This window comes from Fukomys damarensis, unplaced genomic scaffold, assembly GCF_012274545.1.
Source record: "Fukomys damarensis isolate Sample0158 unplaced genomic scaffold, DMR_v1.0_HiC HiC_scaffold_34, whole genome shotgun sequence".
Lineage (NCBI taxonomy): Eukaryota > Metazoa > Chordata > Mammalia > Rodentia > Bathyergidae > Fukomys > Fukomys damarensis.
The window spans coordinates 6679737-6698010 of NW_022900946.1; the positions used below are offsets into that span (position 1 = coordinate 6679737).

Here is an 18274-nt window from a genome sequence, read left to right on the forward strand (position 1 = left end):
CACATAAATGTAGAAACATACAAATGAGTTTTTTTAAGAGCAAAACACAAAAGCTTTATAATTATACTTCTCTGCAAACCTAACATCATGCTGGACATATTTCCTATCAGCCCTCATAGCTCATGAGCCCATAGAATTGCTTTTAGTGCTTGAAGCACATGACACAATTTATCTAATTATCTCCTTAAGGCTATCTTCAATTAATATTTCTGTTATTGTGGGAAATAAGATACCACATCAAGTACTTACAAGTTATGAGTTGTATATTATAAGAACTGTACAGCAAAAAGGAGTGCACCTGCCCAAATGCCACAACAACAATACTAGAGACTTTCTTTGATTGTAAGAGTAACGTAAAACTCCCCCAGGATACGCTTGGTGATTACCAGGGCAGACAGGACCACATTGTCCTCAGGTAGAGACCAGGGCATTCAGAGCAAAGGAGAGGCAACGCCTGGTGGTTATAAATCAGCTAGCTTTAAAAGGCTCCTTGAAAAACAGTGTGGAAAATGCACATTTGAAAGAAATTTTCCAACTTATTCAGTGACATGTTAAAAATCTATCAATTTTAGAGACTTTTTTTCCTACCTACTGACAATAGACCCCATCTTATGGTGGAACGGCCACTTCTACTTCATTTTCAAAGCTGGCTGCACTGAACACAGTTGCGTTCCCAGGCATGGATGGTGGATGAAGGTTTTTTTCTAGAGTAGAATCCTAGAAACTGATTCCTATTTGCCCCGGGGCTGTCACAGCCAGGAGGTCGGGAGTGGCAGATGAAGCTGTCTCAGGTGCACTCACTCACACTGGCCTGCAGTCTCTTCCACCCCCTGTGTTCCCAGGGTGGGGGTCTGATCAAGCTGGCCCCACCCTGGAGGAAAGGCGGCATCTTCAGAGAGACCGAGGCCTGGGGAGGCCGAAAGCACGTGAGCCCCAAGGCCTCTCTGAACACCTTCCCTACAGGCCTGGGTCTCACAGGCCTTACTCTGCGTACCTCCCATCACAGTCTCACCCACTGTTGGAATGCATCACCTATGCACGGGTGGAGTAACTGTTAATATCATGCTTCTACTCTTAAACAGAAAAAAGAAGAAATTTTGTGAGGTTGTTTTGAGACAGGGTCTCAAACTCACTCTTGCCTCTGCCTCCTGAGTGCTGGGATCACAGATGTGTGACACCATTCCCGGCTTGAAGCAAAACCTTTTCACCATCTTGACTCCCACCTACTATTTATAATTTGCTTCCTCTCCCCAATTCCACTGGGATATAATCTAATCAATTTACTCCCATAATGAAGTTGACCACTGATAACCATTCGTATCCTTGCCTCCCTCCCTCCAGCTATTTTCCAGGTTTTCCTGATGATTAAAGCCGCCTGTGCTACTTGTTAAGCCTATATGCCCAGGTCCATCTCCAGGAGAGTCTAATTTGGCAGTTTTGGGGGTGCAACCCAGGAATCTGTGACATTACAGAAAGTCCCGTGTGATTCTTTTGATCAGGAAGCTGAGGAAACACTATTCTAACCTACAATAGTATTTCTGATGGCTGTACCAGAGTAGAGGTTATTCCTCAAGTTACACCAACTGCAAATGCTACACCGTTATCTGCACAGAGCTTGGGCATACAGTTTACCTGTTATAGAATATAGACTGCAGCATACACATGTCTCAAAGAGCAGTGAGAGATGCTAAAAAGACATATGGATCGGGTTCCAGGAAATCTGAGTTCTCAACCTAGCCCTGATACTCAATTATCAGAGCTTGGGTATGCTGTTTTCATGTTGCCCCATCCTTAAACTCCTAAGTGCTACACAATATAGCATTCTTATTCACTATCTCTGACCCAGGAATTGTACTTTTAGAACTTTATGCTAAAGGTTAGCCAGGAAAATGCTGAGAAACATTCATCATGTTGTTATAATGATGAAAAATTGTAAACCATATTAATGCCCCTTGATAAGGAACAGTGAAATAAGCACTGGTTGAACTAAACATTGAAAACCTAAGCAGCCTTAAAAAATCATGGAGATCTTTACATGTAAATGAAAATGTCATAAAATGCTGGAAGTGATAAGAGCAGATTTCAAAATAGCATTTAGGGACCCGGGATTTAGCTCAGGGGTTCTGCCGCCTGCCTCGCCAAGCACAAGGTCCCAAGTTCGATCTCCAGTACCGGGGGGGAAAAAAAGAAAAGAAATGACAACAACAACAAAAACCAGTATTTAGGCCTGACTCTTAGATTTTTAAATTGCAAGTGAGATGCTACTGAGTGAGGTCTTTTGACTCAAGAGCCTATAGAAGCGAGACTGGTTCAGATTCTGCAAGCACACACATTCCTGCCCAAGCAGAGCTTTATGAGAAGAGGAGGAAAGAAGTTTCAACTGAACTGAGGCTTTGGCTGAAGGATGCCAGCCCTGGTCAAGAAAGAGTGATCAGAGCAAGGAAATTAGTGATTTTTAAGTTAACCAAGAGAAAGTGAGGCTAGTGGACTTATTTCAGTTTCTTTCCCCCTTGGTAAAAACCTCTCATCTCATGCAAACATTTTGCTTCTATAGTTTTATGAGGATCTCATAATACAGCTGTTGAAACATTCCGTGCTGCCAAGGGTAATGGTTTACAACACCCAGCCAGGCACGGTGGAGCATGCCTGTGATCCCAGCATTTGGGACGCTGAAGTAGGAAGACTGTTGGGAGTTAGAGGCCAGACTGGGCTTGTACTGAGTTCAAGGTCAGGCTTAACTACAAACTGAGACCCTGTCTCAAAAAAAAAAAAAAGTTCACAGCACCTAGGAATTTGTTTTGTAATCTCATCCTTCTGCCCCTTTCTGATGTTCCCTAATTCTTCTGGTGTCTATAAAAAGTCTCTAAAGCAACTTATATAGACATTAGTAGTAACAGAATTATGGATCACTATTAGTTTTCTCTCTATCCTTTTTTAAAGGTCTGCATTTTTTGCAGTAAAATGTAAACTCATACTTGAAAGTAAATGATGCCTCATTTAAAAAAGAAAAAAGTGCACAACGTCAGGGTGACTTCCACAATGACCAGGAGCTTAGCAGTTACTTAAAGGAAAGGTTTATGATGTGAACAAATCACGTCCCCTCCTCACGTCCCCTTTTCACTCCACACTGGAGTTGTTCATATTTTATCCAAAAGATGATGTTTCCCCATTGTTTGGGAGGGTCACAAACTCACTCACCTGGAGTCAGTTTCAGGGAACTCTGCTTTCATGGCTGAGCCACAGAAACAGTTAGCAGAATATTCAAGGCAAGTATCAGGAAGGGCAGATGCCACTTTCTCCCCAAACTCCTACCTCTCAGCTGAGCCGGCTGTGCGGGTGAAAACTCAGGTGCCCTCAGTTGCAAGAGGGTGGGGTCCCATCCTGCTTCTTGCTATAAGAGCTCAGAGCAGGCCACCCTCTGCCTGCTGCCTTTTGTCATGGTGCGAAGGCAGAGAGGAGGTTTTGGGAGTTTCCCAAGTTGCCCTTGGGCAGCCTGGAGGTGAGGACTGCTGGAGCTGGGAATTTTTGTGCTTCAATTCATTCGTAACTCCCTCTCCTGTCCTCTTCTCCGTGTCCAGGTCATTTTGTTTCTTCTTCACGCTTGCGACTTCGGCGAATCCAGTTGACGGTCATCAGCTGGTGAACCCTGCCTTCCCAGGTAAGCCCATTGAGTGAGGGAGATCCCCTCGGCAGAGAACAGGGGTGGGTAAAGCGCCTTACTGGCCAAGCAACACACGGACAGTGCATCCCTTGGTCAGGTCACTAGATCTTTCCTTGGTCTGCCTACGGGTTTGCCATGTCCGCTAAAGGAAGGGGGCTGAAAGAGAACTACTACTTTCCAACCCCCCTCCCTCCACGTCCTCAAATCTTAGGGCGTCTACAGAACAATAAGCCGTAACATTAAGTCCTCATCTCTAGGGCCAGTGGTCTTTAGCTTTGGGCTTCAGGAAAGCAACAACGTAACAGGCAAGATCAGAGCTCTTCCCCTTGAAATTACAGGGTTTTTTGTTTTGTTTCTTTTTAAGACTTTCATCTGCTCCAAAGGTTGCAAAATGTCGGATCTTTGGCAGAATTTGTTCTGAAGAAAAAATATGCCCTGGGGCTTACCTAGGGTGTTTTTTGTTTTTTGTTTAAACTTCAATTTGAAGAACCTGTAGACAAAGCTTTTATTCTTTAGTTCTTCACAGACCTACTATTCCCACCCTAGTCAGCTCCATTACCAAGGTTCTGGCTTGGCTCCTAGAGGCTCGCTTTTTAACCCTGAATCAGACATATTCTTGGAGTTTCAGAAAGCCCTGGTGTTTAATGGATATCTTCCTTACAGTTTTCGGCATATCCTACTGTAGTCCCGTCTTTTTTTTAAACCAATTTATGAATTCCCTGAGGTGGGGAGTCAATCCTAGTCTCTCTCCCCTGCTGTCCTTCTTTGATGGCTGTTGGGGAGGAAGAGTCTCTCTCTACAGTTCTGGAGGAATTAATGCCTCTTGTAGTTCAAAAAGACCCCAGCTGTTTCCTTTCCTCTCCAGGTACTGTCACTTGCAATGAAAATGAACTAACAGTGGAGTTTTCAAGAAGTCTTGGCGCGGAGAAATGGCACGCATCTGTGGTGGGTAGGTAACACCGTGTCAGCTTCGTCCCACATAGTAGAAAGGCCTTGGTTCAAGGCCAGCCCTATTTATCTGGTGCACAGAGAACTCAAATTTTGGAGCAACTGGCCTCCAGCAACACCCCTGGGGCCATGGAGTTTCCTATTTGTTTGGTCCTCTATTTGTTGGAGGTCCCTATGTTTCCTAGGAAACTCCTTCTACTGGAATCTCCAGGGAGTTCTTGGCTGCAAGGCGCAGCATCTCTGAACTTGGGTGTTAGCCCTCGGTCACTCCCACTGGAGTGCTTTGGGAGTGGGCTGGCGGCCTTGGCTCAGTGCCTCTGGCAGACTCGCTGAAGTGTACCCTCAGCCAGCCCCTTCCCTGACCTGCTCTGGCTTCTGTAGATCCCTTTGGTGTTGAAATGCTGAACTGCACTTACACCCTGGACTCAGAAAAACTCAAACTGAAGGCTCCATATGAGACGTGTTCCAGGAGAGTGGTAAGAAACTGCTTTTGTGGAGTGATTTGGCAAGTATTAAGCTAGTACTTACTGCAGTCAACTTGGTGGCTAAGGATGTGGGCTTTGGAATAAGAGCAGTGGTTCCCAACCAGAGGGTTGTGTGTGTGTGTGTGTGTGTGTGTGTGTGTGTGTGAGTGTGAGTGAACTGGCCCGGAGGACAACTGACAGTGCTGAGAAGTATTTCTGTTTATCCTAACTGGAAGGGGGGTGGAAGCTACTGCTGGCCTCTCGTGGGCACAAGCCGAGGAGGCTTGCTAATAGCCTCCACTGCCCCAGGAAGTCCCACATGGGTGATCGGCCTGAAATGGCAAATGTGGAGAAGCCCTGGGTCTGAGAGCCCTTGAGCCCTAGCTCTGCTGCTACATAAGCGTGACTCTCAAAGCATGTTGCTTAACCTTCCTAAGCTTCTCTTTGCCTGTTGGAAAATAGGGATAATAGGTTAACTACAGATGAATTATATTATACAGATGAAGACTTGATGCAGAACCTAGATTTTAAAAATGCTCCAATATGAGCTATTTTTTTCCTGCAAGCCCCATGTGAGATGCAAAGCTGTTTTGATGCTAGCAAATAGAGAACCTGTAGCCTAAAAACAGGTGTTAGAAAGCAAATAGTAGCTAAGCAGTAAGGGTTTCTCTATTGCCAAGCAACAGTATTGGCCAATCAACGTTGTTAGGAGTGATAAAAGCAAACTGTCACAGAAGTTCTCAAGCTTTAGCCAGGTGTGGTATATGTGGGAGGCTGAGGCAGGAGGATTGCCCTGAATTGAGGCTAGCCTGGGCTGCATAGTGAGATCATACCTCGAAAAAAAAGGTGTTTTTTTTTGTTTGTTTGTTTGCTTTTTTTTTTTTAAACTTTAGAATACAAAGGATCACCTGGGGAGTTTGGAAAGTAGGGATTTAATGGACTTGATATAGGTGGGGGGGGGCGAGTCCTGGTATCTTCATGTTTAATAGGCCACATCACGTGATCCTAATAAAACTAGACCATGTAGCATAAGTAACTTCTTAAGAGCTGGAAACAGGCTGGCACTATAAATGATCTGGTCTATCAAGGCACTTTGTGAATGCCTAATGGAAGTAATTGCTGCCTCTTGTGAAAATATCTTGGGACTAAACGTTCTTCTCTAAATCTTCCCAAATCTATAGCGTTTAGGAAAAAAAGTCATGGGACTAAGCATGGCTCCTCGAAGAGTGTATTTAAAATTCTATCGATCTGGCCCACAGTCTGTCATTAACACTTAATAGAAGCTTGATAGGCTTCTGCTTTTGACAGGTCTCAGAGCTAACCTCCAAGGTAGCTGTGCCTGACACAATGGCTGTTCCTTCGTGCTCAACCGGAGCATTGAATAACTTGGGAAAGCCCTCAGAACATCTCCACTCAGCCAGGGCCACAACTTCGAGACACAGGCCGAATAGAAGAGAAATAGAAACATGAAAAGCTGAACTCTCTGATCCCTGATGCTCACACTGTTCTGACAATGAGTCTTTACCAGGCTATCTCCAAGAGCGGGTCTCCTGGCATAGAAATCACAACTTGTAATGTTGCCACTCTGTTGGATTCATTCTGTTCTTCCTGTGCTGTTTTCACGCAGCCCGGTGGGCACCAGCTGAACATCAAGATTGTAGACAACAGTGCTGCTTCAAGACCTGGGGATGCCATACACCAGTTCTTCTGCCCAGCTGTGAAAGTAGAACTACACGAGCTTTCAGAATCTACAGTCTGTATGAAGGATTTCATTTCTGTAAGTGAATCAGACTGACCTCATCTATGGCGAAAGCAGGGGGAATAGGAGAGTATTCTGGGAGCTGGGCTTAGAGATCGGATAGGACTTCAATGCTGTGTTGCTCTGTGACTGATGTCCTTTTCGTAGCCACACTGAGGCTTTTTTCCAAGTCCAAAATGGAGGAATGATAACAGCCACCTGGTAGGGTGTCCTATGAATTGGCCCACACTCTACAATATATAGGGTATCATGAGCCCTAGCAATAGAAAGGGTTCAAATGGTATCTGCAATCATATTAACGATCACTTGACAACCGGAGTACCTACCGTGCTCCAGGTTCTGTTGCAGACGCTGGAGTCAATGAGTAAAATGGCCCAGCCACGTTGCCGTGAAGTTCATAGTCCACCATGGCTGACGTTGATGCTGGACAGCTAAAGGCAACATTTATAACCTAACGATGTAAGTGCCCTGCCCATCTGTAGATGGGAAGAAGCTGCACATCTGGAACGGGACAGAGCTTGGATGCTCCATTGCATTTAGGGATCTGAAGCACAAAGAGAGGAAATGACATCTGAGCTCACAATGGGGCTTCGTGAGCAGCCTGGTCCTTTGCCTACAGCCTCCCACAACAGGATTCTCGGTGCAGAAACGATACAGCAATCACGCTGGGTGTTTTCTGCTCACTGAGAGTGGCCGTGATTTCAGATACTTCGTCCTCCAAGTTGAAAGCTTCACATGGTGTTTTTGTTTTTCTTCCAGTTTTCCTTTCCACAAGTTATTCGTGGCATGGCTGATGTCGGTGAGGTAGGAAAGCAATCTTTAAGTTACTAATCGTACTAACACTTCAGATTAAAATAGAATGTCAGCTTTAATAGATTTAAAAGATGAGGATATTCTAGTCTCCTAATTGAGTGAACACCTGTCCTTTAAACGATGTTTTTATTTATTATTATTATTATTTTAGAGGAATGAATCTCATAGGGGATGGATCATCGAGGTTGGTGATATTTCCAGAGCCCACAGTCTGACCCTGCAGGAGGCCCTAAGAGAAGGATTTAATCTCCTGATTGACAGCCAAAAGATGACCCTTCATGTGCCCATCAATGCCACCGGTGTCACTCATTATGTGGTAGGTGTCACAATCTCCTTGTACCACCAAGTCACAAACCAGTGAATTGTAAGCATTACATAAGCCATGTCTTCAAGTTAACTGGCAACACATGGATTCAAGAAGCATCTTAATGCCTCCTATGGGCCAAGAACTTCACTGAGTACTAAAGGTGTAGCAGTAAACACAATGCACATAGTCTTTACCTCAGTCTCTTCTCTCCCTTTCCTGTAAACTTGTATCTGTGGCAACTGGAGGAACAAGGGTACTCCTAAAAGTCTTATATGAAGTAAGGTGTTCTGTTCGGGTTACATTGTCATGTTTTAGAGTAAGTATTGGCATTTTCTGGGCCAACAGTGAAACACCATATTAACTGTAGTCATGTGTTTAAGTATAGTCATGTGCTGCTTAGCAAAGATTAGGTCAATGATGGACCAGATCACCTTGTCAATCCTTACTGGATAAAATGTCTACATTCCTTGGGCACCCAAACAGTGCCGTGTGCCTGAGAATATATTTGCTTTGACAATTCTCACTGTCAAGTTAAGCAAGCAACTGTCTTCAAAAACACTGTCTCTCCAGCAAGGTAACAGTCATCTCTACACGGCGGTTCTGAAGTTTTCATTTGTGTCTCCTGGGCAGAAGATCACCTTCTCATCACAAGCTATTTGTGCAGCGGGTAAGGCCATCGGGGTGGAAGGAAAACGTTTTTCTAGGGGGCTTAATCAAGGCTGATAATGGTCATGCTGTCCATTGTTCCTTCCAGATCTGTCTGTGACGTGCAATTCCACGCACATGACTCTCACCATACCAGAATTTCCTGGGAAGCTGACTTCTGTGAGCGTTGAAAACAGGGACATCCCCATGAGCCAGCTGCATGACAATGGGATCAACACAGAAACAACAAATGGCTTGAGATTACACTTCAGCAAAACTCTTCTCAAAACCAGAGTATGTCTGTCAGTCCTGAACCTGGGGAAGCCTGACTTTAAGTATTCTCTTGTGGGTAATCTTTGTACGACTTTAGAAAGCTTTTCTTGATCATCTTGCATAAATTTATTTTTAACTAGAGTTTTCTTGAACACCAAGGAAGTCTTTTTAACCTCTGCACCTCTGCAACGGAATTTTTTCCTGTTTTTTTTTTTTCCTCCCTTCTTTCCTTTAAAAAGTACCAACTATGTGTCAATTATTCAATGAAAACTGTTATTCTACTAATAGGTTCTTCCTGAGTCCAATTTTGACCGATGCAATCACCATGGACACCAGAGAGTGATCTTAGTTCAGGGTGTATGCTTTGTAATGGTATTTTATAACATCTGTAGTCTTTTGACTCAGACTTGGCTTGACACAGTGTTCATCCTTTGGAATTTGATCTGTTAATTCAAGCATTAGTGCTTAGGACAAAGGGCATGCAACCCTGGGTACTTCAGAGCGTGAGTTTAAAGCAAGACATTTCCTGCCTGAGAAAGTATCCGGATTTGAGGAAGTGATAGGGTTTCTCTCGTTGGCTTAGAAGGGAACCAGATAGCCCAGAGTACACCCTGCAAGTATTTAATGGACTTTCTTCCTGTCTCCTGTGACTGCCCTGGGCCCCAGATAGGCTGTGACCACTAACTCGCATTCTTTTGTCATTTCAGTTCTCTGAAAAGTGCCTACTCTATCAGTTCTACTTATCTTCACTCAAGCTGACCTTTTACTTTCAACTAGACACAGTATTCATGGTGACTGATCCTGAGTGTCTTTGTGAGTCACCAGTTTCTATAGGTAAAGTGCTTTTTTATTTTTTTCTTACAGTGGGAAAATCTACAGAAGTTCAGGTTCTGATTATTGCTGTGATGGGGCCCCAAGAATGTTTCTAAAGCCTTCCTGTAACCAGATCTCAGTCTAACTGTCCTATGTTTGGTTCATCTGGATATTTTGATCAGAGTCCTGAGCCCATCATCTAAATTAGAGGGAATATTCAAGTTTGAGAACTTTTCCCCTTAAACTTCTACAAAGTTTGTAAAAGGACTAAGTGTGTATTTTCTCTCATTCAGCATTGCCTCAGTGCTTCTGTTTCTTTGGAGTTGTATCGGGTTAATCCAAATGACAAAGATTAACTCTTGTCTCAATTTCCCTTCAAAGCATTAAAGATTTGTGAGTTCAGCCTAAGGATCCATTATCCAGCATGCCTGGGACCAAAAGTTTCAGACTGCAAATATTTCAGAAATCTGAAAAATTCTGAAGAGACTTTGCTAGTTGAGCATCCCTAGTAAATAAACCTTGAACATCGTGTCAATACTCCGTCTATATTAAGGGACATGATTACACGAGGCATTGTTCTCAAAGCCATTCAAAGTTTGTCACTGGAGCTTATGGCTTTTCTCACTGGCCTCTTGCTCTGTTTGACCCTTCTTTCCATGTCTTCTGGTCTCTCCTTCCCTTGTGGTGAGTTTAAGATCACTTATAATTCAAGCTGCATATCCAGGTGTTAACCCCAACCAGAGGCTTAGGACAAATTCTGGTGCCTCTTGCTGAAAATTATGAGTATTCCCTCCTAACACAGGATTGATGGATGATGCGTATCACTTTTTGTTTGGGTATTTTTCAGAGAACTAAAATCATTCTGTAGAAGTCATTTTCTCTAAACCTTCACTGCTATCTAGTTACAGGAGAGCTATGTACCCAAGATGGCTTTATGGACTTTGAGGTCTATAGCCACCAAACAAAACCAGCTCTCAACTTGGGTACCCTCAGAGTGGGGAACTCCTCCTGCCAGCCCGTCATCACAGCTCGGTCTGGGGAGCTGGTGAGGTTTCACGTACCCGTGAGTGAATGTGGCACAAAGCAAAAGGTTAGTGCTGGCAGCTGGTAGGAGGTTATGATTTCCCTTCGAATGAACTGTTGGCCAACTTTATCTAATGTTTAAGTTTGAAGGCGATAAAGTCATCTATGAAAACGAAATACATGCTCTCTGGAAAGATCTTCCTCCAAGCAAAATATTCAGAGATAGTGAATTCAGGTGTGATACAGTTGTTACTTGATTTTTCTTTAAAAGCTCCAGTTTAAGTCAAGGAATTTTCTAATTGAAAATTGTTACCACCCCTACATGTTCTTGCAGAATGACGGTGAAATGCTATTACCATAGGGATGACACGCTACTGTATGCCAACATCCAAAGTCTTCCTCCTCCAGCGGCCTCTGTGAAGTCAGGTCCACTTGTGTTGACCCTGCAAACCTTCCCAGGTGAGATATTGCAGCTCAAGGTACTGAAATGCTTTTGGGGAATTTCCCCTAAAACGAACTTTCTGACACTGGCAGGACAGATGGAACAGAAGTGGTGCTGAAGCACATGTTGTAATGATAGCCAGCTTCAGTACCGAGGTCTCTGTTCCATTTCAGATGAGTCCTACCAACAACCTTACGGAGACGAGGAGTACCCTGTAGTGAGATACCTCCGCCAGCCGATCTACATGGAAGTCCGGGTCCTGAACAGGAACGATCCCAACATCAAACTGGTCTTGGACGACTGCTGGGCGACATCCAGTATGGACTCCGCGTCTCAGCCCCAGTGGAACATTGTTGTGGATGGGTAGGTGCTCCCCAGAAGGCTGCCTAGCTGATCCATCAGGATTCGCCTGCGGTACAGAACAAACCTTCTTGGGTTTTAGGGAAATGTTTGGACACAAAGGCCTCGAGTTAGTCCTTGTTTTAGTCCTCAGGTAGTTGGGTGGCTCATGCTGCTCTCCTGTTAGTTTGGAGTCTTAAAGAATGGGATCCTCCCCCGAGGGAGTCTGGCTCTAACACTGTCAAGAGAAATGATGGTTCCAGCCCTCATCCACTGGCTGAGCATATATCAGTGCTAGGTGCTGTGCATTCCACATGCATCATCAGACCTCCTCACCCTGCAGTGGAGACAGGAGCTCTCGTGCTTCATGGAGAAGCTCCAATTTGCCCCTCAAGTAACTAGTCTAAAGCAATACTTAGTAAGTAGTGGAGCTGGGATTAGGATTCCCACTGGACTGTAGAACTGGGCATGACAATGTCGGGGACTTGCAAAGACATACGTATGTATCTGTCCTGTCAACTCTACCTGCAGGGTCCTCTCCAGGGGTCTGCACTGCAGGGAACTGCACCTTAGCTTTCTTGACACTGTCAGGGAGTCTGTTGCTATGCTCTTAACCCCCAGGTACATACCCATCTCAGGACTAGGCATCTTCAGTGCATTTGTGCAGTTCCTTCCTTTACCTCCTTGGAGATGGCTCTCCAAGAGCCTACCTTGAGCGACCTTATCCGTTAGCTTGGTCTCTTCCCTTGGTGTTAACCACCTAGCATATTACCTTCTTTAAGTTTCCTCCTCCCCTGCTAACATGTAAAATATGGCAGGGATTTTTCTACTCCTGTCACTAACATACACTTCTGGGCATAAGAGTTTCTCCTATTAGGGGAGATGACCAAGCCAGTATCTTAAGTGATACAAGTACAACTTGCACTACTTGATGAACAACAAATAGGTGTGTGTTTTAATACACAGTAGAAAAGAATCCAATTATCATGTACAACTTGAGACTTCCTGAGTAGCATTGGATGGATCAAGTCCTAAAAGTAAAAGGTGCTGGCAGAAGGTGGACATGGCTGTGGTCCTGAAAATGACATAACTCAATTTGGATAAACACGCATGAGCAGGAACATGTAGCCGTTGTCTCTCCCTGGTGCTTGTGTTCCAGCTGTGAATACGACCTGGACAACTACCACACCACCTTCCATCCAGCTGGCTCCTCCGTGGCCCATCCATATCACTATCAGAGGTTCGACGTGAAGACCTTCGCCTTTGTATCAGGGGCTCAGGTGCTTTCTACCCTGGTAAGTGATCGAGAAGCCACTTGAGGAGGGTTGAACGTGAGTGCTTGGTTCCCCCTAATTCTCTTCTGTCTCCAGGTGTACTTCCACTGCAGTGCTTTAGTCTGCAACCGGCTCTTTCTGGACTCCCCTCTGTGTTCCGTGACGTGCCCTGCCCCACCTAGGCACAGAAGAGGTAAAAAAAAATCCCAGATCACTGCTATGGGGTTCTTACTCAGAGCAGGCTTGTGTCTTTCAGAATGGAAGGTTTTTAAAGATGGATGACTCTGTGTTAGTCCCCTAACCCTAACCCTAACCCAATCAGTCAGATGGGCAGGTTTTTGTCCAGCTCGATGGGGGAGCTCTCTTGAGAATCCCTCCCAGTTTTTCAGCAAAAGGTCAAACAACCTTGATTGTTTGTGTCTAGCCACAGGGGCCACTGAAGAGGAGAAAATTACAGTCAGCCTCCCAGGACCAATTCTCCTGCTGTCAGATGACTCTTCATTTACAGGTACTGCGCTAACCCCTAGGTTACTTGACTTTTTATCCCCAAAGTTTAATGGTTATGCTCGTGATGAATTAAACAAGAGAATAAAAGATAGTCTCCCTTCCCAGAGAGGCTTCTGTTGAGTCTCTTGTATCCTCTTCTCGAAATCCTACCGACTGATACAAGATGGCTAGAGCAAGTGGGAATGTATTTGTAGAGACCTACTGCAGTTTTGGCCATGTAGGACAGCATATGGCTGTGCCTTAGTCATGTTCCTCCCTCATACCTTTGGGTTATTTCTACTTTAACAGCAAATGCCATTTTGGATCCTTAATGCCATGTTAGATCTCTAAGAGGGTTGTTGCCTACTGCACAATTCAGGATATGTTTCTGGTAGGATTCATAGGCCAGAAGACATGGGTATCTTTTAACTTACCGACCTGGGTAACAGTGGCATTCGATCATGTTGCTGGTAGCATCCTAACCTTTGGGCCTGGAATGTGAAATTAAGCAGTCTTTGCCCTAACAACACAGGAGATCATGCACTGGGGAATGGCTGACCATATCTGTTAGCAGCAGAGGTAGTGTTAAAAAGGCAGAAATTCTAATGCCCTTCCCCAGGTGTGAGTCTGTCTAACTGGAGGCTGGAAAAGCAAGTGGAAATGGCAGAGAGAAGTCAATGTGGAACAGCAAAGGAGATTGGCTTACAGAATAAGGATATAGACCCTGCTGTAAAATTGCCAAAGCATTTTATTGAAGCTTAACTTGGTATAGTTCTCTGGGGAGTCTTAGTATGTAAGGCTGCAACCTCATCTTTCAACCTGACCTTACAACTCGAATGTCTTCTTCCTTTCCAGATGTTGTAGACTCCAGAGGGCGTGGGATCACTGGAGATGTTGCTTCAAAAGCAGTGGCTGCTGGGGCTGCCTTAGTGGGTGCGGTGATAACTCTAGGATTTGTTATTTACCTGCGTAAGAAAAGAACAGTGATATTAAATCGCTAATTGAAGTTGCCAATAAAGTTGAAGTGAACTCCTTGCCTTCTACCTTAAGATTAGATAGCACTGAAGGATTGTTGCTTTTAGCGATCATTTTCTAAACTGAATGCCTAGCCGCAATCGTCTGGGTAGGCTTTGGTCTATGTGGACATGAAAAGAGAGATTTATAAATTGGCCTCTTTTGACCCTTTAAAAAATACTCTGTAATATGTTATGCCCATTGAGACTGCAAAAACATACTCTTTAACTTCAGGAATAACAATTTGTAGACTTACAACTACATCTTTGCTAAATTTTATTGGTACATTTTCGATAATGATAGCATTCAGCATGGGGAATTTTTACCTGTACATGATACATCTTGATTCTTTTTTTTTTCCCACCCCCTCCCTTCCCTGCAATGCCTCTTCCCCTTATTTACAAAAGTTTTATTAATACTTTTTTGCTCTTTCCTTTTCCCCTTCCCTCCTCCTTCTTCCCCCTTCCCATTTGGACACTTTTTTTTTTCTTATTTCAATGTACTATACATTTTTGTCCTACTTACCTTTTCATTTCTCACACTAGAGAGTGACCCTTTACTCCTATACCTGAATCCTCTGGTACTTACATTGAATAATGGGGTTTAGCTCCAGCCTTACATTCAATAATGGGGTTTAGCACCAGCCTACCTGTGGGAGTGCACTTGGGTCTCTTTACCCCTTCTACCCACAGAAAAGATGGGAGCCAGGAAGCTACCTGTGTTGGCTTTCTGGCACTTTAAAGAATGCCTAGCATGGGATAATTAGTAAAGCAATGAAGTGGCTTCTGTAGGTTCAAGTCAACTGATCGGTAGTCCCATGGGTTTGGGCCTGCCCTGGTGGTGGCATAGGACAGAAGTCACAGTGGTCTATTTAGTAGGATCCCATAGCCCGATTTTGCATCATACCTCCAATGACCTAGGGACCGCCTTAGAAGTCCTCAACATCTCTCAGTAGCACCACCCTGGGGAGCAGACCTTTAACACATGGCTTTTGAGGAGATACTCATCCAAAACCTAGCACCACCTGAATCATTAGCAGCACTTGCCTTCCTAAGAGAAACCAGGTGTCCCCAAGAAAGGGATCCAGTATCCTGCTTCAAGGTAATTCCTAACTCAAGTGCCTCTCAAATAGACAACTTCCTTGAGTTACATGTCTCTCTGTGACCCCAGTTGGAAGATCAGCAGGCTCCTCCTCTAGGAAAGGAATAGTGCATTGAAAGATTCCTTCTTGCCTTGGGTTCAAGAATAACAATCCTGGCAGGAAGACTGGTTAAAGACTACTTTCCCATGGCACAGACTTGATCCTTTATGGGCTACTGAGGGGGATCCTGCTCTGCAACTAAATCAGTGCGACTCACCTCAGGAGCTTGGGCTATCTGTAATACAGAAACATAATTCAGTTGTGCCCTTCAATTAGAAACAGCTGGAGGTCAACCAGAGTTTTTTTGCAAGAAGAATATAATTTAAAATCTCTAGGTGGGGGCAAGGTAAAGACAGAAATACAAGTCTCTAATATTTGGACTCTTAACTCTCAGCTCTGAATTCTCACATTACTGAGGTCTTCAAAATCTAACCTGGAAATCAAGCAGAGAGTAGGACTACGTGGTTGACATCTTGTGACACACAGTAGGTCTCTAACTTTGTGATGGATTCTTTTGCCTTCTTTTGACACACTTCATTTGGTTTTGTCTGGATTCTTTTCATAAGTTTGTAGAATCAATCCTGGAACAAGGAAAAAAATATCTGCACTTAACATTGTATGGGAGCTTAGGCATTTCTAGAGTAGTAGGGGTCAACATTTATAGTAGCCTCATCAAGCTGTTCTTTGGACCTTGATCTCTAAGGGCATTAGGCATTATTCTGCTAAGAGTAGGACAAATGGTCTTGGATTCATACTTTTGTGGGTGTGTTTTTACGATGCTGCACTGTAGCACATTAGAACCCAAAACAAAACTTTCATAGCCTCTTTTAATGACATTAAAAATAAAAAGATTGCCTAGCATTCACAAGGCCTTGACTTCCTGACCAGTAGTAGTAGTAGTAGGCTGAAAAACGATGGCCCACCTCATGTCCATGTTTTAGTCCCTGGAACCTGTCAATATCATCACCTTTCCAATAGCAGCATGGACTCTGCAGGTGTGATTGGGGTCTTGACATCGTGAGACTTTCCACGTGATCCAAATGGCAAGGTCCTTCTAAGTCAGAGGCAGGATGGCTGGAGTTAGAGCAGATGCGTCAGTGGCAGCAGAATTCTGAATGACGTAGGGCTAGAGACCAAGGATCACAGGTGGCCCCTGACAGAGGAACAAACAAGGAAACAGACTTTCCTCTAGAGTCTTCAGGAGGCCCACAGTGCCATCGTTTTAATCTGGACCTCTGACCTCCCGAAGTGTAAGATAATCCATGTCTTACGTCACTAGGTTTGTGTCTGTCACGCAGCAATAGGAAACCAATACCCCCTCTACTGAGCCATGCCGCACACACTGGAAACATACTTTGCCCACAGTGCTCATATTACTGAGAGCATTTAAACCCACAATAGCTTGTCCAGGATGGAACTTACAGATCCATGATCACAGAGCTGGAACTTCTCACCTCCAAGTTTGTCGGTTTGCACAGGAATCAAGGACATCTGAACCTTAAGGCTGCTCTCCAGTATGACTCGGTTCTGCCAGGCTTGTCAGGAATGCTAAAGCAGAACTCTGAGGGCAGAAAACTAAACTTGTCTGGAGCAGCAGCTGGGATGAGCACTTGTTGCCATGGTAGCCTGGAACAAGTACATCAAGCAGTTGATTCAAGTCGTGTTCTCAACTTTCCACAGTACGTATCCTACAGTGTATGGGGGAGGCAGCCTAATCAGAGAGGAACTGTGTGGGCAGAGAGTTGAGCTCATATCCCAGAGGGCTGCTCCTTCACTGACACCAGTGTTGGTGATCTTGCGCGTGGATAGTGATCAGCAATACAGGTGTCAGGAGTGGAAAGAGAGGGCTGTGGGATTCTGAGACTCGTTGGGTGGCTCTGATGGCAGGGCTGGGAATGGATATGCACGACCTGGGGAGTCACCTGAAAATTACTTTTCTCCGTATCCTGTCCTGCAGCTTCAGGCAGTTTGGTAGGGTGTGCAGGGCTCTAGAATGGATCTGGATTTGGGTTCTTGATCTACATTCTCCTGGCTGTGTGGCTTTGGGCAGACGTAACAATCTGAGCCTCTCTCAGCATTTGTGAAATGTAAACACAACCTACTTTGCAAGCTTTTGAGGTTTCAATGGGGTTGTTGATGCACTGGTGTACAGATGCCCAATCAGCAATGGAGCAGCTACACAGCCACGGGGTAATAACACTATTCTAAGACTCTGACATAAAACATGAGAGACAATAAGATGGAGGGTCACTGTAGGCTGAAAGCTATCTGCTAGACAAGAGGTTCTCAGTCAGACACATGTTTTACGAAATGGACATGCCTTGACCCACTTCATAAATGGATCTTTAAGGAATATGTTGCAAGCACACTTAGGCTCCGTGGGAGGGTAAATGGTGGCCCCAAGCCATCCATGTGCTAATCCTTGGGACCACCAGTTAAGGTCCCGTTTATGACGAGAAGGACTTTGAAGACATAATTAAGAATGTTGAGATGGGAAATCGTCTGGATTATTCAGGTAGGCCATAAATGTCACCCCCACATCCTTAGAGGAGGGACTTTTGGCTACAAAGAGAAGAAAGTGTGATGATGGAAGTAGAGATTGGCGTGGTGCACTTTGAAGATGTGGGAAGGGCTATGAGCTAGGAATAGAAGTAGATGCTAGAACCTGAAAAAGGCAAAGAAATGGATTCTCCTCTGGGTCCTATAGAAGGAAACAGCTGCCCCAATACCTTGACTGTACACCCCTTCTTAGTCCTTTGATTAGATAGCACCTGGAGATCCATACTTTTTAAAAAAGAATAGCGAGGATTTTTTTCATTGTAAAGTATAATAATGTACTTTTTTTTTTTGAGACAGAGTCTAACTATGTCTT

General features: G+C 44.4%; 1 protein-coding gene and 1 long non-coding RNA gene across 4 annotated transcripts; one reads left to right on the top strand and one right to left on the bottom strand.

Annotated features, from left to right (window-relative positions):
- Positions 1-3435: 3435 nt before the first annotated feature.
- On the top strand, positions 3436-14374 carry Zp2 (zona pellucida glycoprotein 2). 2 transcript variants are annotated; one of them, XM_019207391.2, is made up of 18 exons: positions 3436-3499; positions 3579-3658; positions 4527-4610; positions 4991-5085; positions 6701-6850; positions 7592-7636; positions 7797-7961; positions 8523-8619; positions 8707-8891; positions 9578-9704; positions 10586-10773; positions 10850-10941; positions 11041-11165; positions 11322-11511; positions 12647-12782; positions 12858-12954; positions 13192-13269; positions 14103-14374. In XM_019207391.2, the coding sequence occupies exons 1-18, from the start codon at positions 3438-3440 to the stop codon at positions 14246-14248; spliced, it is 2142 nt and encodes a 713-aa protein (XP_019062936.1). In that variant the 5' UTR covers positions 3436-3437; the 3' UTR covers positions 14249-14374. The 2 variants fall into 2 exon arrangements, with proteins under 2 accessions (XP_019062936.1, XP_010621842.1); XM_010623540.3 differs by having other exon boundaries at positions 13186-13269; positions 14103-14373.
- On the bottom strand, positions 12853-18055 carry LOC104861831. Of its 2 annotated transcripts, none has more exons than XR_002025322.2 (4): positions 16370-18055; positions 15836-15983; positions 14072-14212; positions 12853-12939 (listed from the first exon to the last, which is right to left on the bottom strand). It is a non-coding gene; the product is annotated as an uncharacterized LOC104861831 (long non-coding RNA). The 2 variants fall into 2 exon arrangements; XR_780117.3 differs by having other exon boundaries at positions 16326-18055.
- Between the last annotated feature and the right edge of the window lie 219 nt (positions 18056-18274).

Coding starts and splice junctions, on each gene's coding strand:
- Zp2 (XM_010623540.3), top strand. CDS start 3,438: ATGGTGCGAAGGCAGAGAGGAGGTTTTGGGAGTTTCCCAAGTTGCCCT. Junction 7,637..7,796: donor GCATGGCTGATGTCGGTGAG/GTAGGAAAGCAA, acceptor TTATTATTTTAG/AGGAATGAATCTCATAGGGG. Junction 13,270..14,102: donor AGATGACTCTTCATTTACAG/GTACTGCGCTAA, acceptor CTTCCTTTCCAG/ATGTTGTAGACTCCAGAGGG.